Consider the following 25,031-nt stretch of genomic DNA (forward strand, 5'->3'; position numbering starts at 1 on the left):
AGGACGCTATACATAATTAGGGAGGATACTATGTAATAATGGTACGCTGTTATACATAAAAAAGGAAGAAGCTATGTAATAATAGATATCACTATTCATTATAAGTGAGGATACTTTGTAATAAGGCACAGCACTATACATAATAAAACAGGACACTCTGGAATAAGTGATGGCGCTATACATAACAAGGTAGTACACTATATACTAAGGGACAACACTATACATAATAAGACAGTACACTATATACTAAGAGATGGCATTATACAAAAGGGAGGTTGTTTTACAAACAAGGGTACTACTTCCGTCATCTCTCTGCAAGTCAAACAGTATAGCTATAGAATAAATATTACAGTTGAGCGAGTACCTAACTAATCGTACTCGCTATACTCATAACGAGTACTGTCTATTACTTGCGTATTCATTCTGAATAGCGTGTGCAATGCAAGTCAATGGGGAAAAACTGGCAAAGTAACGAGTAACCCGAATGCCGTACTATTCGCGCGAGTAACGAATAGTACAGCATTCGAGTTAATCGCTATTTGCTAGTTTTTCCCCATTAACTTGCATTGCATACGCTATTCAGAATGAATACGCGAGTATTAGACTGTACTCGTTATGAATATAGCGAGTACGAATAGTTAGGTACTTGTTCAACTCTAATAAATATTTATAACCAGTGACTTCTTGCAGACGGCTCATCTGATTAGAGTTGTTTTATGCTGCTTCTTGTTTATCTGGTCAGAACTTGATTGTTGACATCCTCCATCTATGACTCGTCTTAAGGGGGCTTTACACGCAGCGATATCGCTGGTGAAAGTACCCGCCCCCGTCGTTTGTGTGTCACGGGCAAATCGCTGCCCGTGGCGCACAAAATCGTTAGGAGCCGTCACACGGACTTACCTGCCTAGCGATGTCGCTGTTGCCAGCGAACCGCCTCCTTTCTAAGGGGCGGTTCGTGCGGCATCACAGCGGCGTCACTAAACAGCCGCCCAATAGAAGCGGAGGGGCGGAGATGAGCGGGCAAAACATCCCGCCCACCTCCTTGCTTCCTCATTGTCGGCGGCCACAGGTAAGCTGTAGTTCGTCGTTCCCGAGGTGTCACACGTAGCGATGTGTGCTGCCTCGGGAACGATGAACAACCTCCGTCCTGCAACAATCAACGATATTTTGAAAATGAACGACGTGTCAACGATCAACGATAAGGTGAGTATTTTTGATCGTTAACGGCAGTTCGTTGGTGTCACACGCAACGACGTCGCTAACAATGCCGGATGTGCGTCACGGAATCCGTGACCCCGGCGATATATCATTAGATACGTTGTTGCGTGTAACGGGGCCTTTACCACACTGTTCACCACAGCTCTGAAAATAACAAGTCACATATACTGTATAAAGATAGACACTTGCATCCTGAATAAAAATATCCACCACACAAATATATTCTACACAGTTAATATACCGTTAGCTATGCACCAAAATAGCCAGTACTGTGCTGCCCAAAAAATATGATTAGCCACTTTTCCACCTCCCAATAAATATAAATTAATTAGCTAATCGTTCCCTCCACCAAATTCATTACAAATACCTGCCCTCTGTCCTTTCTCCCACCCTTCAATTCATTATAAGATCCTATTCTGTGTCTTTTTTCCCACCCGTAGAGTTCATTATAGGTCCCTGTCCTGTAAGTCTTTTTCTCCCCCATAAACATTAGACTGGCAGCTGAACCTGAAGGTATCAACAGGTTCGAATGACATTAGTTAATGTGTATGAGAGGCTTAAGTTTCTTTACCACCTAAGGCTATGTTCACACAGCATATTTTTGTGGCAGTTTTTTCCTGACCAAAACCTGACCTTGTGGCAGGATGTCTTCTGGGAGTCATCTGCGGTTTTGGTGCGGTTTTTGTGGCAAGACTGACAGAGATAGAGACCGACATCGAAAGAGAGAGACCGACATCGACAGACAGAGAGACCGACATTGTAAGAGAGAGACCGACAGACAGAGAGAGAGAGAGACAGACATCGAAAGAGAGAGGCCAACATCGAAAGAGGGAGAGGCCGACATTGAAAGAGAGAGACCGACATTGAAAGAGAGAGAGACCGACATTGAAAGAGAGAGAGACCGACATTGAAAGAGAGAGAGACCGACATTGAAAGAGAGACCGACATTGAAAGAGAGAGAGACCGACATTGAAAGAGAGACCGACATTGAAAGAGAGAGAGACCGACATTGAAAGAGAGAGACCGACAGACAGAGAGAGAGAGAGACAGACATCGAAAGAGAGAGGCCAACATCGAAAGAGGGAGAGGCCGACATTGAAAGAGAGAGACCGACATTGAAAGAGAGAGAGACCGACATTGAAAGAGAGAGAGACCGACATTGAAAGAGAGAGAGACCGACATTGAAAGAGAGACCGACATTGAAAGAGAGAGAGACCGACATTGAAAGAGAGAGAGACCGACATTGAAAGAGAGAGAGACCGACATTGAAAGAGAGAGAGACCGACATTGAAAGAGAGAGAGACCGACATTGAAAGAGAGAGAGACCGACATCGACAGAGAGAGAGACCGACAGACAGAGAGAGATTTTCTAACCAGAAAGGAGTTTACACATCTGAGCATGCTCAGTTTAAAAAAACGGATCAGTCGGTGGAATGCGTTTTGTGCCGCATTACCACGGATCCGGCGCTCATAGGTTTTCATTTTACAACACGCCGCTCGACGCCAGATCCGGCGCAGTGCGATTTTTGCCGGTGACAAAAAACGTTCGCTCGTGCGTCCTTTCCGGCAGCCGGACACAGACATTTTGCTGGATCCGGTGCATGCCGATGAAACACCATGCCATGCGGCAAAATCTGGCGCCAACACAAGTCTATGGTGAAAAATACGAATCCGGCGGCAACAGACGCGGGATCCGGTTTTTCCGCAAATCGCTGGATTGTGCCTGATGGCAAAAACCGGATGTGTGAAGGAGGCCTAACAGAGGTAGCAGAGATCTGTGCTCAGCTATCTACCTCCCTCTCATAGACTTATAATGCACATAGATACCTGCTGCTGATTGGAACTATAGCAATGAAGTGTTACAATATGAAAATAACAACCCAAATATAAAAACAATAGAAGTGGTACAATGTAGTGTAAATATTTTCAGAATAGGAAAAACAATATTGTGTAGTGTCCATAAACACGGAATAGGAGAAGTGGTACTGTGTAGTGTCCATAAATACAGAATATGAGACGTGGTATTGTGTACTGTCCATAAATACAGAATAGGAGAAGTGGTATTGTGTAGTGTCCATAAATACAGAATATGAGACGTGGTATTGTGTAGTGTCCATAAATTCAGAATATGAGACGTGGTATTGTGTAGTGTCCATAAATGCAGAACAAGAGAAATAGTACTGTGTAGTGTCTATAAATATGGAATAGGAGACGTGGCACTGTGTAGTGTCCATCAATCCAGAATATGAGAAATAGTACTAGAAAGCGTCCATGTACATAAAATAACAGAAGTAATAATAAACCGTGTTGATATATGCAGAATAGGAGAAGTAGTACTGTGGAGTGTCCATACATATACGCTCCTCAGCATTGAAATTGCAACACCAGCAATAAAACCATTGTGGAATAACCCTTAAAAGGTTATTCCCTTGTCTGCATTTTATAGTCAAGATTTAAATAAATGCTGATAGAGTAGAAGAAATTACATAACAGTCATTAAAGAGAATCTATAAAGTCATCATGGGCTTTCGGGTCATAGAAAGTTGAATAAAATTATACCTTGATATCTGGAATTTCCACAGAAATCCATATTTTTATTATATGCAAATGAGCTGTTAAGATCTATGGTTTGTATATTGATCTCCCGGAGGATCAAATTCCAGAGTTTATTATAAATGAAAGGGGCATTACCAATGTGAGACACGCTCTAATTGATTGAGGTCAATGTACCAGGTTACCATCCTGTTACTTGATAAATGCCTAACCCACAGCATTTAGTATTAACACAACAGAGAAATACACTAGAATTATAACCCCAACATGTTTCACCACAGCCACAGCTTCATCAGGGGATAGGTCATCAGTGTGACTGGCCACAGAGGTGTCCCATTCCCTGATGAAGCCATGGCTGTGGTGAAACATGTTGGTTGCAAAATTCTAGTGGGTGTCAGTGCATTGCCAGGGGAGCTTAGTGGACTTTTACTATTTTTTTCTTGTCTTGTTGATTCAGTTGCTCTCAGCAGCAGCTCTGGAGCAGGAAATAGGTGGGTAAGAGGTGACGTGGGGTCATATGGCCAGCGCTTGCGCATAACGGTGGAGGCAGAGTGAGAAGCGCGGGCACGAGATTATGGGTGGGTACTTGCTGATGACAATCACAGCGCCGCCCATAATCTCACGCCTGCGCAATCACGTCACCAGCGGTCACACGGTGCACAGTGCTCGGTCCCGCGAAAGTGGCACTGGACATGCGCGAGACCTCGGGAGCACTGGGCGGCGTCCTCAGGTATGGAAATGAGCGATGGGGGATGGCGTAAAGTGGCAGAAGGGAGAATAACGGACGCAAGACAGCCCGCCCTCGTGACTATAAAAAAAGATTTGCATACTAAAAGGTAAGACTTTATAAAGTCTTTATTTAGGTCTCAAAGGGGGCACAACAGCAACAGGAACCTTTCCAGATTGCAGCCCAGGAGCTGCAGAGGGGGAATCTTTTAGGTTTAGTGCGGAATTTCTGCTGACAGGTTCCCTTTAAGAACTGGGTTGCCAAATTTAAAACGGGCCACTTCAGCACCAATGACGAGGAACGTCCTGGGCGATCGAGAGTGGTAGTTGTTCCGGAGATCGTTGATGCTGTGCACAACCTCATACTGGAGAATCTACGAATTTCCGCTAAAGCAATAGCAGACATCATGGGGATTTCCCGCGAACGTGTTTGTATCATTATCCATGAACATTTGGACATGAGGAAGCTATCTGCAAAGTGGGTCCCCAAATGTTTGACAACAGATCAGAGAAGCAAGAGAGTGAAAACTTCCCAGTCCATTTGTCAGTGTTTCCGGACTGTTAAGAATGTCCTGGATCAGTCGGTCACTATGGATGAGACTTGGATTTATTTGTATGATCCTGAAAACAAGGAACAGTCAAAAGAGTGGAGGCTCAGTGGTTCTCCACATCCGAAGAATTCAGGGTGCAAAAATCAGCCACTAAGGTGATGTCGTCTGTGTTCTGGGATAAGGAGGGCGTGCTGCTAGTGGACTACCTTCAAAAGGGTTCCACCATCAATGCAAGGTATTACATTGAACTTTTGGACCAATTGAAGGCAGCTCTTAAGGCCAAAATGCATAACAAGCTGTCCAAAGGAATCTTGTTCCTGCAAGACAACAGCTCTGCTTACACTGCACAAGCGACCACGGCAAAACTGGCAGAGCTGAGCTTCCAGCTGGTTGACCACCCACCTATCAGATCTAGCTCCCTCCGACTATCATCTGTTTCCAAACCTGAAGAAACACCTAAAGGGTACCAAATTTCACACTATTTCTGATGCCATGGCTGTTACGGATGCCTGGTTTGAGGCACAACCGATATTCTTTTTGCTAGGCTTACAGTACTTGGAATACGGATGTAAGAAGTGTGTTGACATCAGTGGAGAGTATGTGGAATAAATGTAAAGTTTCATCCTCCTATCACGTTTCTTTATAGGTAAAGCCAAAGACTTATCAGCAGCCCCTTGTACAAAATGAATGGGAGCTACGGAAACAAATTATCTAAGCGAGCTACACTAGTAACATAATTCCTAAATAGGGGAAAATCTTCTGTTTGCTTTGTGATCAGACCTTTGCAGGTATTTTCTGCCGTTTCATGTCTCGGGCTCTGCCAGGGCCTATGTTGTGAGTGGTTTGTGTCCTGTCAGCGCTGGCAGCCATCCAGCTGTGACGTGCACATCCCACATTGTGTGCTGAGCTCTCTTTGCTTCCATCCAGCCTAGAACAATGCAGACAGTGCAGACCTTGCTGCGGAACATCTGACCGTCCTCTCGTTGTAGGTCAGGATGTAAAATGATCCGCGCCTTGTGCCCATAGCCTTCCCCGAAGAGCTCACACTGCAATATTCCCACATACAGTATAACGACCTCTGTAAAAAGCTACCTGGTGGAGACGGATAGGGGGCCCTCACTATATAACAGGATAGATCTGTCACTCTGGAGTCAGAGAAAGCTAGATGTCCACACATTTAATGGCGGCCATGTTTGCAGCAAAAACTACAGGTCCTTATTCTCTCCATGGTTACTGTTCTTCAGGGTGACGAGGTGTAAGAGGAGACTCTGATTGTCCTATCTCCTAATCCAATGGATTATATTGTGTGCAGAGATATTTAATACTTGGGAATAGTCTGTTGCTATTTCACCAAAGGATTAATTCTTCTCTAATGACACAGATTATCCCACAAATCCCTTCAGTAATACTCAACTATTCACCAGTGTGCTGCTCTGAGCCAGTATCACACAAGACGCTTAGATACAGCAGCTCAGCAGAGAGTATTACACATGAAAGGCCTAGATTCCTTATTTAGGAGCCAGTATCACATGAGAGACTTAGGGGTACTTTACACGCTGCAACATCGCATCCGGAATATCGTCGGGCTCACGTCGTTAGTGACGCACATCCGGCGCCGGTAACGACATCGCAACGTGTAAATCCTTGATGCGCCGATAAACGATCGCAAAAGCGTCGAAAATCGGTGATCTGTGTAGCGTCGGTCATTTTCATAATGTCGGGTCGACCGCAGGTACGATGTTGTCGTTCCTGCAGGTCCACACATCGCTGTGTTTAAAGCCGCAGGATCGACAAACATCTCCTTACCTGCGTCCACCGGAAATGCAGAAGGGAGAAGGTGGGTGGGATGTTATGTCCCGCTCATTTCCGTCCCTCCACTTCTATTGGCCGGCCGATTAGTGACGTACCTGCTCGGCGACGTCGCTGTGACAGCCGAAATATCACTCCTTCAAGGGAAAGGTGCGTTCGTCGTCACAGCGACGTCGTCGAGCAGGTATGTGCGTGTGAACCTGCCGTAGAGATAATGTTCGCTACGGCAGCAATCAACACATATCGCATGTGCGACGGGGGCGGGTGCTATCGCGCTGGACATTGCTAGCCGATGCTAGTGATGTCGCAACATGTAAAGTACCCCTTAGATACAGCAGCTCAGCAGACAGTATCCCACATGAGAAGCTTAGATAACTTATTTAGGAGCCAGTGTCACACAAGACGCTTAGATACAGCAGCTCAGCAGACAGTATGTGAGGCTTAGATACCCCATTAAGGAGACAGTATCACACATGAGAGGATTATGTAAAGCAGACATATTATAGGATTGGATGCAAGGCCTGAGCAAATGGTATACTGATTAGCAATAACCCAGGGCCTCCATTTTCTTGAAGGCCTCTGAGTTTAGGACACCTAAAGGTCCATTTGTAGGAAGGCTGTCACACAGAGTTTTGCACTTCGCAGACCGTCATGTTGTAGTTGGCCTCTGTTCACGTTGCAGATTGTCACACTCTGCCCAGTGGTTTCTCTGGTGTCTGTGATCAACACAGGCAGACTCGGGCATCGACCTGCTGTGTGCTAATTCATAGGCAGCCTAGCAGAAGTTAATCTCCGCTACTCTGTTTGTTAGGTTCCTTTGATCACATGTGGTGGGGAAGCCAATCACATCTGCTCCCCTTCTATTTAATCTGGCTGAAATCTTCTACCCATGCCAGCTATAGTTTCTATGTTAGTCTGTGTGGTGTCCCAGAGTCTATGGAGAAATATGTGCTATTTACATGTATCGTTGTTTGCCTCTGTTGTGTTGTAACTTCCTTCCAACTCTTGTGTTTCCTCCTGAATCTCTAAGGCTCTGTGCGCATTAGACCTTTTTACCCGCGGATTTGCCGCGGAAATTTCTTGAGAAATGTCTGCAATCTTTGTGCAGACATTTCCCAGCAATTTCTATGAAAAAAAAAAATAGCTGTGCGCACTTGTGCGGATTTTTCTCAAGAAATTTCCTTGAGAAGAATTTCTCGAGAAAATTTCGTGAGAAAATGACCATGTACATTATTTCCGCAGGTACCCTGCGGATTTCGGCAGTACAGCCTGCAAAAATCCGCAGGGAACCACCCGCGGGAAAATCGCGGCTATTCCGCGGCTAATCCGCGGCAAATCCGCATGCGGATTTGGTGCGGATTTTTTCCGGAGGTCCGGAAATCTTTCACTCCCAGAAGTTTCTCAAGAAATTTTCTTGAGAAACTTCACATTTCTAGTGCGCACATAGCCTTATTGTCTTTACCTATTTGTGTGCACACTGTGTGTCAGCGTTTTGTTTTTTTTCCCTTGTCTGTTTATATTTGTTATTTTCATTACATTCCTGTCCTGTTACACTGCGTATGATTTGATCACTATATAATAGTGTTATGTGAACACTATATGGGAGTATTATTTAATCATTATATTGCCATTTTACTGGGACATTAATCAAGACTTTTAAATTGATATAAATGGTAGCATTATATGGGTACATTGTGATAGTATGATTTACATACTGTATGGCGGTATTATTCATGCACTGAAAGGCTATATCATCAGGTCACAATAGAGCCAATCATTCTAAATCCTATTACACAGCACAGCACAATGTCAATAGGTATCCCAGTCTCTGATAAAGGTAAAGTAGTGCTGTATTGATATGGAGACAGTATCATATGTGCTAAGCTTAGATACACTGGTTCAGAAGATTATATTAATTTTAGTAATTGCCATTGAATGCGAAATTGCGTATTAATGATTTTTCTTCCTGTGACTTCAGGTTACGGTCATACAGTTCCCTTGTCGGATGGAGGGAAGACGTTCTGCATCCTGTTTTCTGTCATCGGCATCCCCTTCACCCTGCTCCTGTTTACAGCACTGGTCCAGCGGATCATCATCTACGTCACCAGGAGGCCCGTCCTCTATATTCACATCCATTGGGGATTTCCTAAACACATTGTGGCCATCGTCCACGCAGTACTTCTGGGGTTTCTCACTGTTACCTGCTTTTTCTTTATTCCGGCTGCTGTGTTTTCCATACTGGAAGAAGACTGGAATTTCCTGGAGTCTTTTTATTTTTGTTTTATTTCCTTAAGTACCATTGGATTGGGAGATTATGTCCCGGGAGAGGGATACAACCAGAAATTCCGGCAACTTTATAAAATGGGAATCACATGTGAGTATCCTGTATTTTAGTTAATGAATTATGTATTATGCACCTTGATGATTACATCTCGTGATCTGCATGTGATTCTGTGTAATGAATATGTTGGATATGTTATGGTTTTATTTGTCTGAGTTAAAAGTGTTTTCCATTACTAGGACAAACCCTTCTGATTCCACCTTTTAGGTACAATAATAAAGCTTATACTCACCTTCCGTAATGGCACTGCACCAGCGGTGCCGCGGTTCGCGTTCCCTGGGCTCATGTGACTTTGTGATGTCACTCGAACCCCACATCCAATCAGCGTCAACTTTTGTCTTCCCGCCTTCGGAAGTAGGTGCAATAAACAGGAAGTGAGCGCCAGCCACAGCGCTTACTTCCTGCTGATTAACTCGTTTCTAGTTTGGTCCGAAGACTGGGAGACAGAAGCCAGAGCTGATTGGACGCAGGGCTCGCGTGATGTCACATAAGCCCCGAGAATGCACCGGCATGGGATTTGTCCTAGTAGTGGACAACCCCTTTAAAATTGTAAAATTATCACTGTCTGCATTCACCACTAGGTGGAGCTGACTGCATAGAGATTTAGACAACACCTATTGATCACTATAAGGGTTCCTCACACAAGTGTATACATCAGACAAGTGCTATCCGATGTTTTGCCGAAAACACTCGCTCCAAAGTTATACCATTGAGCATTGCCGACCAGCGCTCTTTTTCTCATGCCGATTCGGCATGAGAAGAAAATAGCAACATGCCGATATCAAACAGCATGCACTCAGTCAAGTCAATAGGTGCATGAAAAACATCGGACTGCACTCAGATGACATTCGCGTGCAGTCCAATATATGCTGACACAGACAATGGAGAAGATAGAGAAATTACATTCTCCATCTTCTCACCTGTGCTCCGATTCTTCCATGTGAAATAATCGGATCACAGTAAATGACCCTTGGATCAAACTCTGCTTAGGGTACCGTCACACTTTAGCGACGCTCCAGCGATCCCACCAGCGATCTGACCTGGTCAGGATCGCTGGTGCCTCGCTACATGGTCGATGGTGAGCTGTCAATCAGGGAGATCTCACCAGCGACTAGTGACCAGCCCCCAGCCCCAAGCGATGCGTGGAAGTGATGCTGCGCTTGGTAACTAAGGTAAATATCGAGTAACCAAGCGCTTGGTTACCAGATATTTACCTTGGTTACCAGCGCACACCGCTTAGCGCTGGCTCCCTGCACTCGTAGCCAGAGTATACATTGGGTTAATAAGCAAACCGCTTTGCTTATTTACCCGATGTGTACTCCGGCTACGTGTGCAGGGAGCAGGGAGACGGCACTGGCAGCCTGAGAGCAGCGGACGCTAGTAACAAAGGTAAATATCGGGTAACCAAGCAAAGCACTTCACTTGGTTACCCGATATTTACCTTGGTTACAGCTTACCGCAGGCTGCCAGAAGCTGGCTCCCTGCTCCCTGCACATTCAGATCGTTGCTCTCTCGCTGTCAAACACAGCGATGTGTGCTTCGCAGCGGGAGAGCAACGTCCAAAAAATGAACCAGAGCAGTGTGTAACGAGCAGCGATTTCACTACAGGGGCCAGATCGATGCTCAGTGTCAAACACAGCGACATCGCTAATGAGGTCACTGGTGCGTCACAAAAAACGTGACTGCAGCGATCTCGCTATGTGAGAGGTACCCCTTAGTTTGAGCTGAGTGTCATTAGCATAATTGGGCCGATTGTATTTTACGGCCATCTGACCCTGGCCTAAATCTGTATTTGATAACCCCTGAAGCTCCTTCTACAGCTAGCTGCAGACAGTCAGACCTTAAAGGGGATGTTTAGTGAAAACAAGTTACCAATTACCCATAGGTGATAACTTTTTAATTGGTGTAGAACCAACCACAGGGATCTGCACCGATTGGCAAGATGGAACATTTTTACCTCCATTAGAAATGAATGTCAATGTGCGAGCTCAACCTCTTCTCCATTCAGTTGCTATGGGGCTGCTGAAGTGCTGTGCTCAGCTATTACTGGCAGCCCCAAGGGAATGAATGGAGTGGTAGTCGGGTATTAGAATTTCCTCACCATTTTGTTAGAGGAATAACAGTTCCATGGATCGGTCCCAGACCCCCACGGATCAACAAGTTATGACCTATCATGCGGATAGGTGATAACTTCTTTTCACTGAAACAACCTTTTTAAAGGGATTTTTTCTATTGAACATATAGCTGTTATGTGCCATCACTTTACGATCTGGAAACCTTACCGATCACCCTCTAATCTTTTTAACTCTCTGTAATCATCATCCTAAATCATGATCAATGTTACATCATTTTCACGCCTGAGATGCACTCAGTAATATAGACATCAAGCTTATTTACTGTCAAGAAATGTTCGTATTTTGCTAGGGTAAACATTGTATAATGCTTTGTTCTGGGTCTTTACAGCAGCCACCTGGTATTGTGCAACTTCTCTAACTGATATCTGTCACACTTTCCGGTGTTGTACAAGAATATTCCCCAGTCTAGTAGATCAGACATACCAGACCTGGGAGGGACAGTGAAATAGATGGGCAGATAGAATTTTTTTTCCCTAGTCAATTATTTACTCAGTACAAAAGTAAATATTTCAGGGTTGGACGAAACAGATAACTAATGTACTCACTTATACCCAGGGCCGTATTTGCCACTAGGCACCCGTGGTCCCGTGCCTAGGGCGGCACGTTGAGGGGGGCGGCACTTTCTGGCAGCAAAAAAAAAAAAAAAAAATTTATATAATTTTTTTTTTTTTTTTTTTACATTTCCGCCCCCCGTCCCTCCCTCCGTTACACTCGGCTGTGTTCCGGGGGGGGGGGGGTTGGGAGGGAGGAGAGGCGCACTTCTGCTGTCTATTTAAATACATGGCGGGCGCCAGGCATAGTGAGCTGACTAACCCCGGAAGTTCCATGGCCTGCACTTCCGGGGTCAGAGGCGCGCGGGCGCGACAGTCAGCTCGCTGCCCCGTGCTGCAGCGTCCAATCCTGCAGATGACACACGCCGCGGAGGAGGACGCGACTGCAGCTGGAGCCAGCCAGAAGAGGAGCCAGCCAGAGCAGGGCGGCGGGCACCGGAGCAGGTAAGGCAGAGGCAGAGCCTAGAATGTATGGGCTCCTTACTGGTTAGTTGATGATCGTTGCAAATTGCGATGCCTCTTTTTGTCCACTGTAATCATGCAAGGGGAGGCTGGGGGGAGAGAGGCTGAGGCTGGGAAGAGAGAGAGGCTGGGGGGAGGCTGGGAAGAGAGGGAGGCTGGGAAGAGAGAAAGGCTGGGGGGAGTCTGGGAAGAGAGAGAGAGGCTGAGGCTGGGAAGAGAGAGGCTGGGAAGAGAGAGGCTGAGGGGAGGCTGGTAAGAGAGAGAGGCTGAGGCTGGGAAGAGAGAGAGACTGAGACTGGGGGGAGGCTGGGAAGAGAGAGGCTGAGGCTGGGGGGAGGCTGGGAAGAGAGAGAGGCTGAGGCTGGGGGGAGGCTGGGAAGAGAGAGGCTGGGAAGAGGCTGAGGCTGGGGGGAGTCTGGGAAGAGAGGGAGGCTGAGGCTGGGGGGGAGGCTGGGGGGTGAGAGAGGCTAAGGCTGGGGGGAGAGAGAGGCTAAGGCTGGGGGGAGAGAGAGGCTGAGGCTGGGGGGAGAGAGAGGCTGAAGCTGGGGGGGAGGCTGGGAGAAGAGAGGGTGATTCTGGGGGAGGCTGGGAGGGGGAGGCTGATGCTGAGGGAGGCTGATGCTGAGGGAGGCTGATGCTGGGAGGGGGAGGGTGAGGCTTGGAGGAGGGAAGCTGATGCTGAGGGAGACTTGGAGGAGGGAGGCTGAGGCTGGGGGAGGAGGGAGGCTGAGGCTGGGGGAGGCTGTGAGGAGAGAGGCTGATGCTGGGGGAGGCTGGGAGGGTGAGGCTTGGAGGAGGGAAGCTGATGCTGAGGGAGGCTGATGCTGAGGGAGGCTGATGCTGGGGGAGGCTGGGAGGAGAGGCTGATGCTGGGGGAAGCTGGGAGGGTGAGGCTTGGAGGAGGGAAGCTGATGCTGAGGGAGGCTTGGAGGAGGGAGGCTGATGCTGAGGGAGGAGGGAGGCTGATGCTGGTGGAGGCTGGGAGGAGGAAGGCTGATGCTGGTGGAGGCTGGGAGGAGGAAGGCTGATGCTGGGGGAGGCTGGGAGGAGGGAGGCTGAGGCTGGGGGAGGCTGGGAGGAGGGAGGCTGAGGCTGGGGGAGGCTGGGAGGAGGGAGGCTGAGGCTGGGGGAGACTGGGAGGAGAGAGGCTGATGCTGGGGGAGGCTGGGAGGGGGAAGGTGAGGCTTGGAGGAGTGAGGCTGATGCTGAGGGAGGCTGGGAGGAGGGAGGCTGATGCTTGGGGAGGCTGGGAGGGGGAGGGGGAGGCTAGGAGGAGGGAGGCTGATGAAGAGGGAGGCTGATGCTGAGGGAGGCTGATGCTGAGGGAGGCTGATGTTGGGGGAGGCTGGGAGAAGGGAGGCTGATGCTGGGGGAGGCTGGGAGGAGGGAGGCTGATGCTGGGGGAGGCTGGGAGGAGGGAGGCTGATGCTGGGGGAGGCTGGGAGGAGGGAGGCTGATGCTGCGGGAGGCTGGGAGGAGGGAGGCTGAGGCTGGGGGAGGCTGGGAGGAGGGAGGCTGAGGCTGGGGGAGGCTGGGAGGGGGAAGGTGAGGCTTGGAGGAGGGAGGCTGATGCTGAGGGAGGCTGATGCTTGGGGAGGCTGATGCTTGGGGAGGCTGGGAGGGGGAGGCTGGGAGGGGGAGGCTTGGAGGAGGGAGGCTTGGAGGAGGGAGGCTGATGCTGAGGGAGGCTGATGCTGGGGGAGGCTGGGAGAAGGGAGGCTGATGCTGGGGGAGGCTGGGAGAAGGGAGGCTGATGCTGGGGGAGGCTGGGAGGAGGGAGGCTGATGCTGTGGGAGGCTGGGAGGAGGGAGGTTGATGCTGTGGGAGGCTGGGAGAGAGAGGCTGATGCTGGGGGAGGCTGGGAGGGGGAGGCTTGGAGGAGGGAGGCGGATGCTCAGGGAGGCTGGGAGGCTGATGCTGGGGGAGGCTGGGAGGAGAGAGGCTGATGCTGTGGGAGGCTGGGAGGAGAGAGGCTGATGCTGGGGGAGGCTGGGAGGAGAGAGGCTGATGCTGGGGGAGGCGAGAGGCTGATGCTGGGGGAGGCTGGGAGGAGAGAGGCTGATGCTGGGGGAGGAGGGAGGCTGATGCTGGGGGAGGCTGGGAGGAGGGAGGCTGATGCTGGGGGAGGCTGGGAGGAGGGAGGCTGATGCTGGGGGAGGCTGGGAGGAGGGAGGCTGATGCTGGGGGAGGCTGGGAGGAGGAAGGCTGATGCTGGGGGAGGCTGGGAGGGGGAAGGTGAGGCTTGGAGGAGGGAGGCTGATGCTGAGGGAGGCTGGGAGGAGGGAGGCTGATGCTTGGGGAGGCTGGGAGGGGGAGGGCGAGGCTTGGAGGAGGGAGGCTGATGCTGAGGGAGGCTGATGCTGAGGGAGGCTGATGCTGAGGGAGGCTGATGCTGGGGTAAGCTGGGAGCAGGGAGGCTGATGCTGAGGGAGGCTGGGGGGAGAGAGGCTGATGCTGAGAGAGGCTGGGGGGAGAGAGGCTGATGCTGGGGGAGAGGCTGCTGCTGGAGGCGGGGGGAGAGAGGCTGCTGCTGGGGGAATGGGAGAGAGGGGCCAATGCTAGAGACAGAGGACAAGGGTTGAGGGATAGAGCAATGACAATATCGATGGGGGGGAGTGTAAGGACTCAGAATAAGAGGGGGGCAGCATTGGGAGCTCATTATGGAGAAGGGGCAGCATGTGTGGGCTCAGTATGGAGTGGAACAATGTAGGGGGAGTCAATATCAAGAGTGGGGTAGTGTGTGTGTGTGGGTCTCAGCATAAGCGCTAGTGTGGTGGTCTTAGTATGATGAATGGGGCAGCATGGAGGTGTCATTATGGAAAAGAGGAAGGCAGCATTAGGAGCTCATGGAGAGGGGCAGCATGCACGGGACACTGTGAGGAGGGGGCAGCATGCACGGGACACTGTGAGGAGGGGGCAGCATGCACGGGACATTGTGAGGAGGGGGCAGCATGCATGGAACACTGTGAGGAGGGGGCAGCATGCATGGGACACTGTGAGGAGGGGGCAGCATGCATGGGACACTGTGAGGAGGGGGCAGCATGCATGGGACACTGTGAGGAGGGGGCAGCATGCATGGGACACTGTGAGGAGGGGGCAGCATGCTTGGGACACTGTGAGGAGGGGGCAGCATGCATGGGACACTGTGAGGAGGGGGCAGCATGCATGGGACACTGTGAGGAGGGGGCAGCATGCATGGGACACTGTGAGGAGGGGGCAGCATGCATGGGACACTGTGAGGAGGGGGCAGAATGCATGGGACATTGTGAGGAGGGGGCAGAATGCATGGGACACTGTGAGGAGGGGGCAGAATGCATGGGACACTGTGAGGAGGGGGCAGCATGCATGGGACACTGTGAGGAGGGGGCAGCATGCATGGGACACTGTGAGGAGGGGGCAGCATGCATGGGACACTGTGAGGAGGGGGCAGCATGCATGGGACACTGTGAGGAGGGGGAAGCATGCATAGGACACTGTGAGGAGGGGGCAGCATGCATGGGACACTTAGGAAGGGGGCAGCATGCATGGGACACTGTGAGGAGGGGCAGCATGCATGGGACACTGTGAGGAGGGGGCAGCATGCATGGGACACTGTGAGGAGGGGGCAGCATGCATGGGACACTGTGAGGAGGGGGCAGCATGCATGGGACACTGTGAGGAGGGGGCAGCATGCATGGGACACTGTGAGGAGGGGGCAGCATGCATGGGACACTGTGAGGAGGGGGCAGCATGCATGGGACACTGTGAGGAGGGGGCAGCATGCATGGGACACTGTGAGGAGGGGGCAGCATGCATGGGACACTGAGGAGGGGGCAGCATGCATGGGACATTGTGAGGAGGGGGCAGCATGCATGGGACACTGAGGAGGGGGCAGCATGCATGGGACATTGTGAGGAGGGGGCAGCATGCATGGGACATTGTGAGGAGGGGGCAGCATGCATGGGACATTGTGAGGAGGGGGCAGCATGCATGGGACACTGTGAGGAGGGGGCAGCATGCATGGGACACTGTGAGGAGGGGGCAGCATGCATGGGACATTGTGAGGAGGGGGCAGCATGCATGGGACATTGTGAGGAGGGGGCAGCATGCATGGGACATTGTGAGGAGGGGGCAGCATGCATGGGACATTGTGAGGAGGGGGCAGCATGCATGAGACATTGTGAGGAGGGGGCAGCATGCATGAGACATTGTGAGGAGGGGGCAGCATGCATGGGACATTGTGAGGAGGGGGCAGCATGCATGGGACATTGTGAGGAGGGGGCAGCATGCATGGGACATTGTGAGGAGGGGGCAGCATGCATGGGACATTGTGAGGAGGGGGCAGCATGCATGGGACATTGTGAGGAGGGGGCAGCATGCATGGGACATTGTGAGGAGGGGGCAGCATGCATGGGACATTGTGAGGAGGGGGCAGTATGCATGGGACACTGTGAGGAGGGGGCAGTATGCATGGGACACTGTGAGGAGGGGGCAGCATGCATGGGACATTGTGAGGAGGGGGCAGCATGCATGGGACATTGTGAGGAGGGGGCAGCATGCATGGGATATTGTGAGGAGGGGGCAGCATGCATGGGACATTGTGAGGAGGGGGCAGCATGCATGGGACATTGTGAGGAGGGGGCAGCATGCATGGGACATTGTGAGGAGGGGGCAGCATGCATGGGACATTGTGAGGAGGGGGCAGCATGCATGGGACCCTGTGAGGAGGGGGCAGCATGCATGGGACACTGTGAGGAGGGGGCAGCATGCATGGGACACTGTGAGGAGGGGCAGCATGCATCGGACATTGTGAGGAGGGGGCAGCATACATGGGACATTGTGAGGAGGGGCAGCATGCATGGGACATTGTGAGGAGGGGCAGCATGCATGGGACATTGTGAGGAGGGGGCAGCATGCATGGGACATTGTGAGGAGGGGGCAGCATGCATGAGACATAGTGAGGAGGGGGCAGCATGCATGGGACATTGTGAGGAGGGGGCAGCATGCATGGGACATTGTGAGGAGGGGGCAGCATGCATGGGACACTGTGAGGAGGGGGCAGCATGCATGAGACATAGTGAGGAGGGGGCAGCATGATGTGAGGTCAATGTGCAGATCATATTTCATAATTGAGGAAGGTGGGTATAATTTATAAGGGAGGGCAGTGTGTAGTATATTAGGGGCAGTGTGACAGTCACAGTATATAAGTGGGGACGGTGTGGTGGGAATATTTTATACCCATGCTATGTTTTGATGTGCCCGTGGTGATCCCCATTGGGGGGGGTTAGTGCCCTTCGTTTCTCATTGATACTTTTTAGGCTATGTGCGCACGTTGCGCAAATACATGCAGTTACGCTGCGCTTTGTAGCGCAGCGTAACTGCATGCGTCCTGCGTCCCCTGCACAGTCTATGGAGATTGTGCAGGGGCCGTGCGCACATGGCGCTTTAGAGCGCAGCGCTTCGGCTACTGCCGAAGCGCTGCGTAAAAAGAAGTGACATGTCACTTCTTTCCTGCGCTTTGCCGGCAGCTCCTGCTCTGTCTATGGCAGGAGCTGCAGGCGGAGCGCATGGAATCGGCGCTCACTACGGACATTTTCTGCAGCGATTAGAAGCGCACATGTGCTCTTCAGATCGCTGCAGAAATTTCTGCAGTGAACTGTACGCAACGTGCGCACATAGCCTTAAAGTGTTTTACAGAGTAGATCTGCCTTAAACAGATGTCGTGTGCGAAAACTCAGTTTTACGTTGTCAATAAGGGGCGCGACCACTTAAAGTGCCTAGGGCAGCACGAAGGCAAAATACAGCCCTGCTTATACCTCCCATAAACTTTAGATAGCTGGGAGCCGAGCAATCGATCAGCCCACAGCTATCTCCTCAACTCCCACAGCATTGGGCTAGCCAAGTGTCCCAGTGCTGGCTACAAGAAGGCTAAAGAGTCTCTAGTAAAGTCTTATCTCTGGAAGAACAAAAGGATCAACAGATGAAATTCCAGTGGCCAGATCCTTTTCATCCCAACATAATCTTCTAAGGGAGAGTCTGGAGCAGGCTCAGACTGATAATCCTCATTGTTAAAAAAAAAAAAACAGATCCAGCTGGAATACGTTTTTTTTTTAAATGGATAAATTTGTGTCTATACAAGTTTCTTCCCAATTTATTGCTGCTGGATCCATTCTAATGGATGATTACTGCATGTGAACATAGTCTTAAGCCCCCGTCACATTTAACAACTTACCAGCGATCCCGAAAACGATGCGACCTGATAAGGATCGCTGGTAAGGGTACCGTCACACTTTAGCGACGCAGCAGCGATCCCACCAGCGATCGGACCTGGTCAGGATCGCTACTGCACCGCTACATGGTCGCTGGTGAGCTGTCAAACAAGCAGATCTCACCAGCGACCAGTGACCAGCCCCCAGCCAGCAGCGACGTGCAAGCGACGCTACGCTTGCACGGAGCCGGCATCTGGAAGCTGCGGACACTGGTAACTGAGGTAAACATCGGGTATGGTTACCCGATGTTTACCTTAGTTACCAGCGCACACCGCTTAGCTTAGCGTGTGCACAGAGCAGGAGCCGGCACTGGCAGCATGAGAGCTGCGGAGGCTGGTAACGAAGGTAAATATCGGGTAACCACCTTGGTTACCCGATGTTTACCTTGGTTACAGCTTACTGCAGGCTGTCAGACGCCGGCTCCTGCTCCCTGCACATTCAGGATTGTTGCTCTCTCGCTGTCACACACAGCGATGTGTGCTTATCAGCGGGAGAGCAACAATAGAAAAACGAACCGGGGCTGTGTGTAACGAGCAGCGATCTCACAGCAGGGGCCAGATCGCTGCTCAGTGTCACACACAGCGAGATCGCTAATGAGGTCACAAAAAACGTGACTCAGCAGCGATCTCAGTAGCGATCTCGCTGTGTGGGAAGTACCCCTAAGTCGCTGGGAGGTCGCTGGTGAGATGTCACACAGTCAGATCTTACCAACAATGCAGTAACGATGAGCGACCTGTATAGGAGGTCATTGTTAGGTGTCAAACACAGCGATGTGTCCTGCCCAGCAGGACATCGCCTTTGATGAAAATGGTCCGGACCCTTCAGCAACAACTAGCGATCTCACAGTAGGGGCCTGATCGCTGGTAGGTGTCGCACATAACGAGATCGCTGCTGTGTCACAGAAACGGTGACGCAACAACGATCTCGTTAGCAATCTCGTGTGACGGGGCCTTTACCTGTTAACTCCTCAGTAGGGATGATCGAATACTTCGATTATTCGGCTTCGCGAATATTTTCCAAATACCTCGCCACTATTCGATGCGCAATGTAAGTCTATGGGAAGCTCGAATAGTTCCGAATAGTTGTTATTCGGGTTTCCCACAGACTTGCATTGCGCATCGAATATTCTCGAATAGCGCCGAGGTAGTCGGAAAATATTCCGGAAAATAATAATAATAATAATTTATTCATTTATATGGCGCTTTTAATTCCATAGGAATTTACATACATTGGCAACACTGTCCCCATTGGGGCTCACAATCTAGAGTCCCTATTTGGAGTGTGGGAGGAAACTGGAGAACCCGGAGGAAACCCATGCAAACACGGGGAGAACATGCAAACTCCTTACAGATAGTGTCCTTGGTGGGAATTGAACCCAGGACCCCAACGCTGCAAGACTGCAGTGCTAACCACTGAGCCACCGTGCCGCCCACAAATAATAAGACGAATATTTGAAGTATTCGATCATCCCTACTCCTCAGTAATGGGCACTAATCCTGACACCTTATATTTTTCCAAGCACCAGGAAAGTAGCTCTTGTTTATTGCAGGATTACTCACTGACACCTAACTGTATCATAACGCTTCACGTAATCTGACCAATAAAATAGTGCACCATACTAAAGTGTGACACAATATTTTGACATAGTCTGGTGTAATGGAATAAATGCGTATAACAATATTGACAATAAAACAAATCCAATGACACTAGCACCACCCGCGAGAGGGTGGAGGGAATCAGTGAGCACAGGGACTTTGCTCAATTAAACGGCTCCAGAAGCTGAGGACACTGATTGGCTGCAGTGATGTTGACGTTACATCAGCACTACAGACATAAGGAGGAGTGTTGGAGACTCAGCATGGGACGTTGGGAGGATGGGCAAGGCACTGTTTGTTTTATAAAACAAACAGTGCCTGAGGACAGTGGTTTTTCTAACTTGTTTAACCCTTTTAAATATTATGACTGCTTCTCCCTCCTTTTGTAAGCTGATCACTATGGCCATGTTCACACAGGGCGTTTTTGCTGCGGTTTTTTTTAGCATGGTTTGTGCCTTGGTTTTATACAAATCCATGCTAATAAAACTCTGCCTTCACAGTCCCAGCAATTCCTGAAATCTCATGCAAATACACACAAAAAAAGAGTTTTACTCCTGAGTGTTTTGTGAACCACCTTGGTTTTTGCTCAGTTTTTGAAAGAATGAGTATGTCAATTCTTTTCACCATTGTTTCCACGGTTTTACTACAGTTTTTTATCCATACAAATCAATAAGGATGTCCAAAGCCCCAGGAAACCGCGGCAAAACCGCCGTTTATTTCCTGGCAAAACATGAGGTTTTGCTGCAGAAAAAACCTGAGCAAAAATGCCCTGTGTGAACATATCCTTAGGGTGGATTCACACTTGGAGTGTTCCGATAGCAAAACCACGTTGCTTGGAGTTGTTAAATGACTCATTCCTGGAGGTTCTTGTGTTTTCCGGTCTAAGGAGGCAATTTTGATTTTCTGTTTGAGGAATCTTAATGTTGTGGAAATAGTAAACAATAGTTCTGTCTGTTGAGAAAACCATTTACAGGTTGTTTTTATGCTTTTTTAAATCTATACTTGGCTGTCCCTGCATGAGTCATAGATCTTGAATGATGATTATTATTATTATTTACATGTAGATCACCATTGATGCCATGGTGCTGTCCATTTGAAAAGGTTGTTACATACAAAATACAAGTTTACAATATACAGACTAAGGCTATGTGCGCACGTTGCGTAAATACATGCAGTTACGCTGCGCTTTGTAGCGCAGCGTAACTGCATACGTCCTGCGTCCCCTGCACAGTCTATGGAGATTGTGCAGGGGCCGTGCGCACGTGGCGTTTTAGAGCGCAGCGCTTCGGCTACTGCCGAAGCGCTGCGTAAAAAGAAGTGACATGTCACTTCTTTCCTGCGCTTTGCCGGCAGCTCCTGCTCTGTCTATGGGAGGAGCTGCAGGCAGAGCGCATAGAATCGGCGCTCACTACGGACATTTCTGCAGCGATCTAAAGCGCACATGTGCTCTTCAGATCGCTGCAGAAATTTATGCAGTGAACTGTACGCAACGTGCGCACATAACCTTACATTAACAGACCCTACCCTCTGCTTAGTCTTATGGACAATGGGGAAGGAGACAGTAGGTTTGGGGTTGCGGCAGCTCTGGTGGTGGTGAGGTGGCAGTGGGGTCATTGCAGGCTGTAAGCTTTCTTGAAGAGATGTGTTTTCAAGTTCAGTCTAAAAGTTCCGAATGAGGTGAATATTCAGCCGTGTTGGGGCACAGAACTCCAGAAAATGGCGGATAGTCAGGGGACGTCTTGGAGGCAATTGGGTTAGGAACATAGAGTGGAGGAGAGAAGAAGGTCATGCGAGGACCGTAGATTACACATGGGAAGATATTAGGAACTTAGTTTTGGAGATATATGGTGGAGACTATGGACAACCTTGTAGGTCAGTGTTACTAGTTTAATCTGTATCCGTTGGGAAGTTAGGAGTCAATGAAGGGATTTCCAGAGGAAGAAGCAAGGAGTAAGGTTGATTGAGCAGCAGAATAAATGACAGATTGGAGAGGTGAGAGTATTAGATGACAGGCCATGGAAGAGAATATTGCAGTATTTGAGGTGGGAGATGACGAGGGCATGCACTAGCATTATAGTAGATTCAGTTTTGATGATGGGATGGACGCCAGGACAGATTCTGGAAATATTATTGGCTTGGAAGAGTAAGGGCGGCTTTGCACGTTGCAACATCGCACGTGCGATGTCGGTAGGGTCAAATCGAAAGTGACGCACATCCGGCGTCACTTTCAACATCGTTGTGTGTAAATTCTAGATGATACGATAAACGAGCGCAAAAGAATCGTTATCGTATCATCGTTGCAAGCTCCGACTTTTCCATAATTTTGCTGCAGCGATGGTACGATGCTGTTCCGCATTCCTGCGGCAGCACACATCGCTGTGTGTTACGCCGCAGGAGCGAGGAACTTCACCTTACCTGCCGCTGGCGGCTCTACGGAAGGAAGGAGGTGGGCGGGATGTTTACATCCTGCTCATCTCCGCCCCTCCGCCGCTATTGGCTGCCTGCCGTGTGACGTCGCTATGACGCCGCACGACCGGCCCCCTTAGGAAGGAGGTGGGTCGCCGGCCAGAGCGACGGTCGCAGGGCAGGTGAGTGCATGTGAAGCTGGCGTAGCGATAATTTTCGCAACGCCAACTATCACAAGATATCGTACCTGCGACGGGGGCGTGGACTATCGCGTGCGACATTGCAGCATCGGCTTGCGATGTCGCAACGTGCAAAACCCGCCTAAGGGTGTCGTAAGAGCTTGGATCTGTTGTTTGAAACACAGGGCAGAGTCAAGGGTTACTCCGAGGCAGTGGACTCCCTGTACAGGGGAAAGTGTAATTTTATTTATACTGATACATAGATCGGGTAGAGGAGCTAGGTGAGATGGAGGAAAGATTAACAGTTCGGTTTAGCCCATGTTAAGTTTTAGGAAGTGTGATGAAGCAAGACAATTCATCCTCTACCGTCCTCACTACGGTTGCAGAATAACATTGGACACATTCCAGTGATAACAGGGGGTACTAGAGGTGGAGCATCCAGTGATCAGACATTTATTATCTATCATGTTAATAGGAAATAAATGTTGTTTAAAACATATCCTGTCACTTTTATTCCAAAATGGAGATTGAAGAAAAATGGGTTGAATAAGGAAATAACATCAGAACACCTTTTTTTTCACATCCAACTTTAATGAGCTGAAACAAGCATTCAATAGTAACAAAAAAAGCATGAAAAGAAGCATTACCCGATGTGTACTGTGGCTATGTGTGCAGGGAGCAGGGAGCCGGCACTGACAGCTGAGAGCGGCGGACGCTGGTAACAAAGGTAAATATCGGTTAACCAAGGTAAGGGCTTCTTGGTTACCCGATGTTTACCGTGGTTACCAGCGTCCGCAGAAGCCGGCTCCTGCTGCCTGCACATTTAGTTGTTGCTGTCTCGCTGTCACACACAGCGATCTGTGCTTCACAGCGGGACAGCAACAACTAAAAAATGGTCCAGGACATTCAGCAACAACCAACGACCTCACAGCAGGGGCCAGGTTGTTTCTGGATGTCACACACAGCGACATCGCTAGCAAGTTGTGACTCGCCCACCCCAGGGCTATGGGACACCCGGTGCCGGGCTGGACTAGTCCGGTGGTAGTCAGTGGTGGCTGGGCCCGGCTCCGTGGCCCTGGTGGGTGTCAGTAGAATATGTGGCTTGCTTGTTAATGGTTGTGTTCGTGACGCCACCTGTGGTATGCGGCTAATAAGCCGCCGCTGCCGTGTGAGGCCTCCGGGATGATATTATGGCAGCTATGATGGTACTGCTCCCCACAGGTGGAGCAATGCCCGGGGCACAGTTGGTGCTTGTGAAAGTCTATGGTGCTGTGTGACTAACACGGTGCAGGGCCGACAGGCGAGGAAAGAACCAGGCACAAACAACAGTCTCTTTACCTTTTCCTCTTTTACTCTGGGAACAGTCCAGTCCTGGGAGACCGTTACAGGTGGTGATGGGGATCCGGTCGGCCTGGAAGTACTTGGGGTGATCTTTCTGGCCAGCTGAGTATGAGGCCTACTCCTGTACCTTTCTTGGTGATGATAGGACCCTGCTTCTCTGAATCCAGCAATGGCCCTCTTCGCTGCTGGGACCAATAGCACGTCCCTTCCCTCTGTAGGTGGCTGCGCAGGCCCACTCCCTGGTGCTTCTCCGCTGGGGTCCACACCGGGCCCTGATGCTGCAGCTGTACCTTGGATGTGTCTGGGCCAGGGGCTTGCAGCTCCCCTGCCCTTCGGATTCGGCTACCAGGGACGGATTTTATACCCTGGCAACCACAGACTCCGATGTCCGAGTCTCTCTGCTGCCTCTCAGCTACTCCTGCTTCTCTGGGCCAAACTGCTCCAGCTCTAGGCCCCAGATTCACAGGACAGCTCACTCTGTGTCTGTTCACTTCTGCTGCTCCCTACAGACTAACTAACTCCTCCCCCAGGTCAGGCTTAAGGAAGCTCCCTGAAACTTCAGGTTCAGAGCTCCCCCTACTGGCCTGAGGGAGAAACTGCGGTGGATGTTAACTTACTGGCCAGTAGATTTCCCCATTACCTCCAGGCTCAGCATTAACCCTCAGGAGGGCAATGCCGTTGTGGCGACCAGGTCCTAGGGCGCCACACTCCCCCTTAGTTAAATTCAGTACTCCCGGACTGTAGAAACAAAACATAACATGTCATACATTTCATCCCAATATGGGAGGCACATTCTCTTTAACGTTACAATCTTAAACATTTCTATAAGAGTCCAGTGTGGCTCCCTGCCGGGTGTCCATTACACTGCTCTATGGGGGACCCGCCGCGATCAAACCCCCAACGTAGGCTCTGGGCG

At 50.0% G+C, this 25,031-nt stretch overlaps 1 protein-coding gene across 1 annotated transcript in view; it reads left to right on the forward strand.

Moving 5' to 3' along the window:
- Nucleotides 1-25,031, forward strand: part of KCNK1 (potassium two pore domain channel subfamily K member 1) — a 48,544-nt gene that overhangs the window by 1,725 nt on the left and 21,788 nt on the right. Inside the window, exon 2 of the mRNA XM_075350564.1 lies at nucleotides 8,836-9,231. Coding sequence (XP_075206679.1) covers nucleotides 8,836-9,231 — 396 coding nt within the window. The remainder of the gene's footprint in view (nucleotides 1-8,835; nucleotides 9,232-25,031) is intronic.

The sequence above is a fragment of the Anomaloglossus baeobatrachus genome, chromosome 5 (assembly GCF_048569485.1).
Source record: "Anomaloglossus baeobatrachus isolate aAnoBae1 chromosome 5, aAnoBae1.hap1, whole genome shotgun sequence".
NCBI classification, from domain to species: Eukaryota; Metazoa; Chordata; class Amphibia; order Anura; family Aromobatidae; genus Anomaloglossus; species Anomaloglossus baeobatrachus.